The sequence below is a fragment of the Hypanus sabinus genome, chromosome 25, assembly GCF_030144855.1.
Source record: "Hypanus sabinus isolate sHypSab1 chromosome 25, sHypSab1.hap1, whole genome shotgun sequence".
In the NCBI taxonomy this organism is placed as follows: Eukaryota; Metazoa; Chordata; class Chondrichthyes; order Myliobatiformes; family Dasyatidae; genus Hypanus; species Hypanus sabinus.
In genome coordinates, this window is record NC_082730.1 from 15,627,960 (window position 1) to 15,640,130 (window position 12,171).

The 12,171-nt window shown below is 41.2% G+C and overlaps 1 protein-coding gene across 1 annotated transcript in view; it reads left to right on the top strand.

Annotated features, from left to right (window-relative positions):
• Positions 1-483: 483 nt before the first annotated feature.
• Positions 484-12,171, top strand: part of LOC132380901 (uncharacterized) — a gene marked incomplete at its 5' end in the record, with an annotated part of 146,857 nt that continues 135,169 nt past the window's right edge. The window contains 4 exon segments of the mRNA XM_059949819.1: positions 484-538; positions 3,322-3,642; positions 4,383-4,592; positions 4,595-4,696. Coding sequence (XP_059805802.1) covers positions 484-538; positions 3,322-3,642; positions 4,383-4,592; positions 4,595-4,696 — 688 coding nt within the window.

A 12,171-nucleotide genomic window follows, 5' to 3' on the forward strand; every position in this document is an offset into this window, starting at 1 on the left:
TGTATTTGTGTTAAATAAAATAAAATTTTATTATGGTGACTAAACAGATAAATGTTATGTTGGAATGTATGTGGTTGGAAGCATCCTATTAAGTGAAATAAGAATTTTAAAATCATTAATCGATTCGAACCCGATATAATTTTTGCTCAAGAAACGCATATCAAAACGGGTGATCGAAATAGATTTTTTTAAATGGGGAGGGGCTTTCAATTTAACGCTACTTGTCAAAATAAAACAAAGGGAATATCTATTTTTATTAAATCTAATATTTTATTCATCCAAGAAGACATTGTGTCAGATATTAATGGTAGATTTTTAATTGTTAAAGGAACAATTTGTAATAGAAAAATTTATATGGACCTAATGTAGATGATCCTTCTATTTTAAACAGATAAAATTGACTTTTCAATTTAAGCAAATTTCTTTCAATAGGATAAGTGGGTTGTGTTGATTTTTGTATTGTCACGTATCAAACTCTAATTCTCTGTGAATAAAACAACATGGATCACAATTCTTCTAATTGTTTCCTACCTGGTGAGTGACAACCAACAATCCTGACATAGATTTGGAGACCGTTTAGCTGAGCACCTACAGTCTATCCACCAGAAGAAGGGGGATCTCCCAGTGGCCACCCATCTTAATTCCACTTGCCATTCCCATTCCAATATGTCTATCCATGGCCTCCTTCACTGTTGCAATCTGGCCACACTTAGGCTGGGTAGCCTCCAACCTGATGACATGAACATTGATTTTTCGAACCTCCAATAATGCCCTTTGCCCCCATGCCCCATTTCCCTCTCTCACCTTATCTCCTTGTCGGCCCATCACCTCCCTTTGGCGCTCTTCCTTTCTTTTTCTTTCTTCCATGGCCTTCCGTCCTCTCCCATAAGATTCCCCTTCTTCAGCCCTGTATACCTCTCACCAATCAACTTCCCAGCTCTTTACTTTACCCCTCCCCGCTCCCGATTCCACCTTTCACCTTGTGTTTCTCCGTCACCTTTCCCCACACATTTACTCTGACCCCTCATCTCTTATCTCCAGTCCTACTGAAGGGTCTCGGCCCGAAATGTCAACTGTATTCTTTTCCATCCATGCTGTCTGGACTGCAGAGTTCCTCCAATATTTTATGTGTGTTGCTTGGATTTCCAGCATCTGTAGATTGTCTCTTGTTTGTGACAACCAACATTGACATTTTCATAATTGGTGTTTGTGTGTGGTCTGTGCACAATTTCTGGAACAGTGTTGAATACATACGGACACTAAAGATGCAGGAATCTGAATTTTAGAGAAAACACTGGAAGGAACTCAGCAGGACACGCCGTATCTGTTAGTGGGAAGGATTGTCCATGGCTTAGGTCTGTTATGGAGAGCACTCTGTAAACTTACACTTGCACATTCACACACACCCAAACATTGCTGTTGTTGGGCTGAGTGTACGGACTTCAGTGTCTTCTCCAGTGTATTCTCATAATGGGTCCTAAACTGGGCTGATACACTTGGTTTGGTTTATGGCGCCTTCCCACCATGCACAGAGAATTTTTTTATTTCTTTAGTAATGGGGATGTGTAAATGTGTATAGGTTGTTTGTATGTAGTATTTAAGGTAGATCCTTCAATTTATTTCATAATATGATTGTAACACTCTCTTTCTTCGGCTGTCCGTCGATTTTCGATGATGACTGAGGCCTCGGCAAGGTTGTATGGAAGACCTGCAGTTGCCCATTCTGCAAGTCTCCCCTCTCCACACCACTGATGTTGTCCCAGGGAAGCGCATTAATTCATGTGTAGTCTGAAGTTACCTTTGTGGGTAATTAAAGATGATATGTCCTTGTGCCTAATAACCGGGGCTCATCACTCTTGGATAGGAGAGAGATTGGGGCTGCCTGAAGTTCAAATTGGGAAAAGTAAGGAGTTATTATTGTGCTGTCTGCTAGATGTCTTTTTACTTTCATTTTCACTATTTTTGCTAAGGTTTTGACACACTTGATAAACAGTCTTGCAGTAAAGTGTGAAGCTACTCCAGTCATTTTCCCTTTGGTCATAACCTCTGGCCATTTCCTTTGGTCTAACATGGTCGAGACCCTGCATCAAGTCTGAGTGCAGAAGAAAGCTGGAAATGTAAATAGGAGAGTGGACATTGTGAAACAGCACCAGTTACTGGGACCAGATGGATAACACCCCAGGGTTCTGAATGAGGTAGCTGAAGAAATTGTGGAGGCTTTTGGAGTGATCCCTAACTCTATTATTGTGCAGTGCTGATTATTACATTTTCAAACAGCTCCTGGAGAGATGGAGACAGAGAGATCGAGAAAGGGGAGGGAGGTTTTGGAAAAAGATCAAGTGAACTTGATGGCAATTGGAAGTTGGTTCTGCTTCCTGCCCCCATTGCCAGATCTCTGATTTATTATCCCCATTCTCCCTGTAACCTACAACACTCTTACTAATCAAGAACCTATCAATACTCGCTTTAAATATTTTCAATGACTTGGTCTCCACAGCCATCTGGCAGCAGTGAATTCTACAGACTCTCCACTATCTGGCTGAAAAAATCCATCCTCATCTCTGTATTCTGAGGCTGTACCCTCTGGTCTGATACTCCCCCACTATAGGAAAAATCCTCTCCACATACACTCCGTTCAGGTTCTAGGTCTTCCAGTATTCAAGAGGATTCAATGAGAAATACCAGCTTCCCAATGTTCTTCTAAAACTCCAGTGAGTACAGGCCCAGAGCCATCAAATGCCCCAAACATTCACCCATTCATTCCTGGGGTCATTCTCATGAACCTCCTCTGGGCCCTCTCCAAATACAGCACATCCTTTCAGCAATAGGAGCTCCAAAACTGGTCACCATGTTCCAAATGTGATCTGACCAATAGCTTATAAAGCCTCAGTTGGATAGTTTCTCAACAACCAAATGGAAAACATTTTACAATCCTATTTACAAATATGCACGGCATAGTTCTTGATACTCAGCCTTGAAAGCCACTTTGGACTGCCGTAGGGACTCCAGCTCTGGATTTTGCCTCTGTCACCTCTCCTGTCAGTAGAAAGTTCCACTGGGCTTAATCGCAAAGCCATATGTGAAGGCCAGGAGTTGTACTGGGTTGTCAGTCTATTTGAGACACACACCACTGAGACACACAGCACTTAATCAGTGATATGATCTAATCTCCACAGCCCCCCTCTCCTAGCTATAACAACCTTAAGGAACCAAAGGAGACATGACTTGTTCACATTACAGGTGTGACCCATACAGGGTCTTCAATTGTGTCAGAATGAAAACTCACATTTGTTTCTGCAATTTCAATGATTCCTCCCTCAGTTTCAGGTGCACTGTGGGCGAAGAGAAATGTAACAGGACTCGTAGGAAGAGCGATCACAATCGATTGTCACTATGAAGCAAAGTACCTTTCACGTGCAAAGTATTGGTGCCGTGGATGGACTGACCAATGTACAGTTTTAGTGGAAACAAATGATCAACATGGACAGAGTGGACGAGTGTCAATCACAGATTACCCGGAACGGGGAATATTTACTGTTACTATGGAGGATCTTCACTCTGGAGATACAGGATGGTACAGCTGTGGAATTACAACACTGGGTTATGATCCAATATTTAACATACATTTCCAAGTATCTGATGGTAGGTTTCTCAGGGATTAACATTATGCCTTCCATAAAGCAAAATATCCCTCTAAACGGCAGGTCACTAGACCCAATCACCATTTCTTTATCTCCTGAAAGCCACCAAACATGTGACAGATATCTCACAAGTTGCTGCCTTTCAACCATAGGGGCCACATTATTAGACACCTCCTGGACATAATAAAGTGGCCACTGAGTGTACGCTCGTGGTTTTCTGTTTTTGTGGACCATCCATTTCAAGATGCTCTTCCACACAGCACTGCCGTAACACATGGTTATTTGATTTCTCGTCACCTTTCTGTCAGTTTGAAGCAGTCAGGCCATTCGCCTCTCACCTCTCTCATTAACAATGCTTTTTGTTCACAGAATTGCTGCTCACTGGGCATTTTTTATGCTGTTCGCACCATTTTCTGTAAATTCTGGAGACTGTTGTGTGTGAAAATCCCAGGATATCAGTATTTCTGAGATACTGACACTACCCCGTGTGGCCCCTAAAATTCTTTCATGGTCAAAGTCACTTAGATCACATTTCTTCCTCTTTCTGATGTTTGGCCTAAACAACAACTGAACCTCTTGACTATGTCTACATGCTTTTACGGGTTATGTTGCTGCTACATGATTGACTAATTAGTTATTTGTTTTAACGAGCAGGTGAACAGGTGTATGTAATAAAGTGCAGAAGAGTGTTTGATTTTCAGATGTTCATTCAGTGTCTGAATGTTTAATTCTTTCCCACAGAACCCGTGTCTGTCCCTGTGCTTCGATATCTGTCACCAGCAAATGTCTCATGTCTCGGGGGCTCAGTGCCAGTTTCCTGTGAGTCCTTCCAGGGATCCCTTCCCATTCAGTACAGCTGGTATGAACAAACCTCATCTGGGAATCAAAGCATTTCAGATACAAATGAACTGGCACTACATTGTCAATCCTTCACCCGCCAGCACCATCAATATTGGCCTTGAATCAGCTTGGAGCAAGATCCAGTGGAATAGTTGAAGTGACAGTCTTCAACAACGGAGAGATCTGCAGTTATGTGACAGAAATCAATGGCATCAGTAAGTTCTAATTTCAAGGGAGCACACATTTAAATATTTATTTTTGTTTCTCTGTTACTGCTGCTCTTATACTTCTAGTGAGGGTAAGGAATATCTTTGATTTGTAGGAGCTACACATTGCAGCCTCCATGGGGTAGAAATAAAGTTCAGTGATCAGTTCAGTCTCACTTCCTCCAGGAAGATGTGGAAGCATCTCAAACATGAGGACTTTCCCCTTGGACAAATTCAGAGCATTCCACTCATCCTTCAGGCTTCTGCTTTGAAAAAGGCTGGAGTGTGTGTTGAGTCATGTGACAGTGAAACTGTCATAAAAAGAAAAGGAAGGGCATAAAATATCTCAAATATTGGTGGGAATGACAGAAATTCGCAATGTCAGGGGGCAGGGGTAAGTGTGGTTGTTATTACTAAGGAGAAGGTGCCTGGGAAGCTGAGGGATCTGAAGGTGGATAACTAACCTGGACCAGATGGACTACACCCCAAGGTTCTGAAAGAGGTAGCTAACGAAATTGTCCAGGCATTAGTGGTGATCTTTCAAGATTAGCTAGACTCTGGAACGTTCCAGAGGACTGAAAAATTCAAAATGTCACTCAACTCTTTAAGAAAGGAAATTATAGAAGAGTTAGCATGATTTCAGTGGTTGAGAAAATGTTGGAGTCCATTATTAAGAACAAAATTTGGGATACATGGAGGCATATAATAAAATGTGGTTTCCATATGGGGAAATCTTGCCTGAAAAACCAGCCTCTGTGTGCAAGGGCGTTATTTATTTATTGATAGATAGTAGCGTAGGCTCTTCAGGCCATCAAGCCACACCAGCCCAGCAACCCTCGACAAACCCGATTAGCCATATCCTAATCAGAGGACAATCTACAAAGACCAATTAAACCACCCTGTATGTTGTTGGACTACGAGAGGAAATGAGGCCTCCCAGGCAACCTCAACACATTCCACATGTAGAATATTCAGACACCATACATTTGAAGGGAGGTGAGGAGGAATTTATTTAGCCAGAGGGTATTGAATCTATGTAATTAATTACCATAGATGGCTTTAAAGGTGAATTCATTGGGTATATTTAAAATGGAGCTCAAAAGTTGCTTCTTTAGTAAATGCATCAAAGATTCTGGGCAGAAATCAGGAGATTGGGATTGAGTGGTATAATAACACACGGAGACATTAGTGCGCAGTGACAATGATGACCCCAATCAAATAAAAATCACTACTAGTGAAAAGCTGTGAGCACGAGATGAGGGATGATGCTGCTGTATTCTCAGTCTATGTAGAATTTAATTATTCCAGTTGACAGTGTAGCAGATTCCTTAGAACACAGCAACAGCTTTAAATAAAACAACTTTTTTATCATTATTCCATTCTTGATGGTTTGTCTTTTTTCTGTGCTGCATCAAATCCAGAGTAACTATGAATTTTTTCTCCCTTATATTTGTGTAGTGGAAATGACATTAAACAATCTTGAATCTGCTTGATGAAATTTGGCTTTACCTGTCCATTTTCTCCAGTTTCAGGTGCTTTATGGGCAGAAGATAAAGAAAGAGGAGTTGTGGGAAAAGCGATCACAATCGATTGTCACTATGCACCAGTGTACTGTTCCGACTCAAAATATTTGTGCCGCATGTGGGGTCGCCAATGCATATTGTCAGTGAATACAAATGGGACAATTGCGCAGTATGGAAGAATGACAATCAGAGATAATACATCCCAGGGAATATTTACTGTTACTGTGGAGAATCTTGTCTCTAATGATACAGGATATTACAGATGTGGAATTACAACATCTGGGAATAATCCAGTCTTTGATGTGTATCTAATAGTGTCTGATGGTAGGTTTCCCATTGATTGACATTACGTCTCCATTGAAATGTCTGATCCATGTTTTCTCTGGGAAGTCTCTGGGCAGTCGGAATATCCTGAAGCTGCTCAGCACTGCAGAGGCCTGTGGTGAGTGGGGAGGGGTCGGGATACCCTATTCATGCTTTCTGACCCACTGACTGGACACCGATTTCCAGTGGGAGGCTCAGCACATTCTCCTGCCTCTGAACTGGATGAAATGTCAGCCTGTCAGAGGTTTGCGTTCGGACATAAACTAATAATCCAACAACGGATCAGTGAGATAAAAATGTCACTCCTGGTCTAAATACCTGAATATCTATTAAAAGGAAATTGGTTGTCAGAGCTCAGCAGACTCAGCTCAGTCCTCTGGGAGTAGGCCAGCACAGTCCCACCTCACCTCAGGGATCAGTTGCTCCCTCCACAATATGCCTCTTTCTTTGTGTCTCTCTGTCTGTCTCTATCTGTTGCTCTGTCTGTGGCTATCTCTCACTCTCTCTCTCACTCTCTCCCTCCATCCCAATCAAGCCACTATGGGCCCCCACAATCAGCACCCGCTGACCACCCACACCCAACAGCCAAGCTTTCCGTCCGGCCCAATCCCGTACGGAAAATACTGCAATGGAACTACAGAAGCTGTTTGAACGTGTAACTTCCAGCACAGAAACAGGCCCTTCAGTCCACCAGGTACCACTGCCTGTGTTCCCCAGAATGAAAGGGTTAACATATGAGATGCATTGGATGGTATTCCAGGAACATAATTAGGCCGTTCAGCCCATCAATCTGTGCCACCATTCTATAATAGCCGATTTATTATCCATCTCAGCCCCATTCTCTCCATAACTTTTGACACCCTTTCCAATCAAAAACCACAAACATCCACTTTAAATATTCGCAATGATGTAGCCTCCACAGCATTCTTTTTCAATGAATTCCATAGTTTCACCACACTCTGAATAAAGAATTCCTTCTCATCTCTGTTCAAATGGGATGCCATTGTGCTCTCTCATCCGAGACTCCCCCATGACAGGAAACATCATCTCCACATACACTCCCACCAGATCTTTCACTATTCGAGAGTTTTCAATGAAATTTCCCCCTCATTCTTCTAAACTTCAGCAGTACAGGCCCAGAGTCATCAAACGTTCCTCATGCATTAACCTTTTTCATTCCTTGGACCATTCCCTTGAATCTCCTCTGGACCCTCTCCAGATACAGCATATCCTTTCGTAGACAGGGATTCCTAAACTGTTCAACATATTCCAAGTGCAGTCTGACCAATACCTTCTAAAGCCTCCGTTCTTGGATAACTTCCCAACAACCGACTGGAAAACATTTTATGATTCCATAGGTGTACTTACAGCTGTGCACAGGATTGGGATTAATTTTAAACACATAGGTCAAAAGGTCTTTTCTTCATGATATTTTTGCTGTTGTTCAGTGATCTTGCTGAAACAAAAGTGCTTATCTGAAGATATTTTGCATTTCTGCACTTGTCCTCATCAGCATATTGAGAAGTTTTCCAAAAAGTGATGGGGCAATGCAGGAAGAGGATGGAACAATTTGTTTATATATAGCATCTGTTAGTACTTCTCTATATTCTGTTCGGTAAGTTAAATAAATACAGAAGTTCTAACCACATCTTTTGCTGAGGGTGAACATTACACAGATGACAGCAGTGACTGACACAACAGAGTCAGCACTCATAAAGTACAGAATTTAAGTAGATATACATTCATGACTAATATGCTGTACTGTTTTCCTCTAAAACAAATGTAACAAACCCAAAGTAACAAAAGCTCTCTGTACTGAATTATTTTATCATTTATCCATTTCTATACAATGTGAAATACAATGAAACAACACACACAAAATGCTGGGGATCTCAGCAGGCTGTGCAGTTGAACAATTAACAATGGTTAGTTAAACTTCAAGATGGTGCCGATACAGATAATTTCAGAACATGTAGTATGCCAGTGATACTAAACCTGATTCTGATTCTGATTCTGCACTACGTCTCCAATATGTATGACCTGTGAGAATTGTTATCCCTTGTACTGAAGCTCTCTCAGACTGAGAGACCTGTGTGTTTACTATGTCCTATGATTCTATGAGAAATAGAAACTACAGTGGTTGTCTACTTACACAGACCACTTCCTGTCAAAATGGAGTTGATTTTGTTCAGGAACAGATCTGATGTGGCTTTTACCCATTGTGAATGGGTAATACCATTCAATAGGTTTTCCCCTCACATCTAACTAAAGCAAAATGAAATCACGTCAGAGCTCTTGAAATGCAGCAATGGATGGAAAAGAATTTAGAAGAGGTGAGCTCTAAAAGTTACTTCAAAGAGTGGTCACGGCCTTCAGAGAGGGAATGAAGACCATAAAACAAAAAGACATAGAAGAATTAGGCCATCTTTCCCATTGAGTCTGTTCCATTATTCCATTAAGTTTAAAAGTTGAAAGTTCAATATACATTTATGTTCAAAGTATTTATACATTAGGCAACCTTGAGATTCGTCTCCATACAGGCAGCCACAAAACAAAGAAACCCAAAATAATTTATAAATAAAAATCAACACCCAATGTGCAGAGAGAAAATAAACAAATCATGCAAACAATAAAAATAAGCAAATAGCATTTAGAATGAAAATGAGTCATCAGACTCAAAGCCCAGAGCAGTCGGATCAGACCGTAGCTTCAGCCTCAATTCAGTGCAAAGTGGAGTAAACATCGAGGAGCCCACAGACATGAAGCCCAGAGAGCAACTTTCTACTCAGAATCACAATATTCAACAAGTGCTCCTTCCCTTTCCACCATTAAGTTTTCACCATGAACCCTTTCCACAAGAGCTCAACACCTAATTCACCATGGCTAACATTTTCAATCAAGCCAAAAACAAAACTTCTGTAGGAGCTTTGGGAGCCATGTGGGATCTGCGGAGACAGAGTGGTGTACATTTCAGATTAATCCCCCTGCTTCATGTCACTTTGAGCTATTTATTTTTGCTTCTGATTAGCTTGTCTAATAAGATATAGGAGCAAAATGAGGCCATTTGGCCCATCACATCTGCTCTGTCATTTCATCAGTGATGATCTAATTTCCTCTCAGCCCCAATATCCTGGCTTTTCCCCATATCCCTTCACGCCCTGACCAATCAAACATCTATCAACTTCTACCTTAAATATACATAAAGATTTGGCCTCCATAGTTACCTGTGGCAAAGATTTCTGCAGGATCACCACTGTCTGCCTGACGAAATTCCTCCTCATCTCCCTTCTGAGTGGATGCCCTCCTATTCTGAGGCTGTGTCCTCTAGCCTTAGACCCTCCCAGCTAAGGAAATATCCTCTCCACATCCACTCCATCAAGGGTTTTAACCATGAAATGTTTTTCAATTAGATCACTGCCTGTTTTTCTGAGTTCATGTTAAAACAGACTCAGAGTCATCTAACGCTCTTCATATGATAAGCTATTCAATCCTGGAATCATTTTTGTGAACCTCCTCTGAACTCTCTCCCGTTTCAGCACATCTCTTCTAAGATAAATGACCCAAAACTGTTTGCAATACTGTAAGTGAGGCCTCAGTTGTGTTTTATTAAGTCTCAACATTACTTCCTTGCTTTTATATACTAATCCTCTTGAAATGAATAACATTGCATTTGCCTTCCTCTCCACAGACTTAACTGCAAACTAACCTTTAGGGAATCCAGCACAAGAACGTCCAATTCCCTTAGCACCTCAGTTCTTTTGTATTTTCTCTCCATTTAGAAAATAGACTCTCCTTTCATTTCTTCTGCTAAAGTGCAGGACCATACACTTCCCAACGCTGTATTCCATGTGCCACTTCTTTGTCCATTCTCCTAATCTATCCAAGTCCTTCTGTATCCTCTCTACTCCCTCAAAACTACCTGCCCCTCCACCTATCTTTGTAAGGTCTGCAAACTTGGCAACAAAACAATAAATTCCATCATCCAAATCATTGACATATAATGTAAAAAGAATCAGTCCCAACACATACCTTAGACAACACCACTACTCTCAAGCAGCCAACCAGAAAAGGCTCCCTTTATTTCTGTTATTTCCTTCCGGCCAATCAGACAATGCTCTATCCAGGCTAGAATCTTCCCTGAAAAACTTCATAGCTTGTTAACTAGCCTCATTTGTGCCACCTTGTCAAAAACCTTCTGAAATTCCAAGTACAAACATTAACCACTTCTCCTTTATCTGTTCTGCTTGCTATTACTTCAAAGAATTTCAGCATATTTGTCAATCAAGATTTTCACTTGAGGAAATCATGCCACTTAAGGCCTATTTGATCATGTGCCTCAAAGAACTCTGAGACCTCATCCTTAATAATCGACTCGACACACCTTCCCAACTATTGACATCAGACTAACTGGCCAATAGTTTCCTTTCTTCTGCCTCTCTCCCTTCTTGAAGAGTGCAGTAACAGTTGCAATTTTCCAGTCTTCCGGAACCATTCCAGAATCTAGTGATTCTTGAAATATCATTACTACTGCCTTCGCAATCTCTTCAGCCACCTCTTTCAGTAATCAGTAGTGTATGACATCTGGTCCAGGTGACTTATCTACCTTCAGGCATTTTATTTTTCTGAAAACCTTCTCTCTAGTAATGGTAATTTCACAGATTTCATGACCCCTGACACCTGGAACTTCCATCTCACTGCTAGTGCTTTCTACTAGCATTGAAGCAAAATAATTATTCAGTTCTTCAGCCAATCCCTTGTTCCCCATTGCTACCTCTCCAGCATCATTTTCCAGCAGGCCAATTCAACTCTCACCTCTCTTTTACAATTCATGTATCTGAAGAAATTTTTGGTATCCTCTTTAATATTATTAACCATATAATCATATAACAATCACAGCATGGAAACAGGCCATCTCGGCCCTCCTCCTCCGTGCAGAACTCTTAATTTCACCTAGTCCCACCTACCCGCACTCAGCCCATAACTCTCCACTCCTTTCCTGTCCATATACCGATCCAATTTTACCTTAAGTGACACAATTGAACTGGCCTCTACTACTTCTACAGGAAGTTCATTCCACACAGCTGTCACTCTCTGAGTAAAGAAATACCCCCTCATGTTTCCCTTAATCTTTTGCCCCCTAACTCTCAAATCATGTCCTCTCATTTGAATCTCCCCTACTCTCAATGGAAATAGCCTATTCACATCAACTCTATCTATCCCTCTCAAAATTTTAAATACCTCGATCAAATCTCCCCTCAACCTTCTACGCTCCAATGAATAGAGACCTATTCTCTAGCTAACTTTCTTATTCCTCTTTACATGCTTAATAACGTTTTCAGTTGCCTTCTGATGGTTTTTGAAACCTTCCCAATCCGCTAACTTCCCATTAATTTTTCCTCTGTTATGTACCCTTTGTTTGGCTTTTATGTTTGCTCTGACTTCTCTTGTTTGACACGGTTGTGTCATCTTTCCTTTACAATACTTCTTCCTGTTTGGGATGTATATATCCTTCACCTTCTGAATTGCTTTGAGAAAACCCAGCCATTGTTGCTCTGCTGTCATCCCTGCCAGTGTTCTTTTCCAATCAATTCAGGCCAACTCCTCTCACATGCCTCTTTCATTGCCTTTCCTCCACTG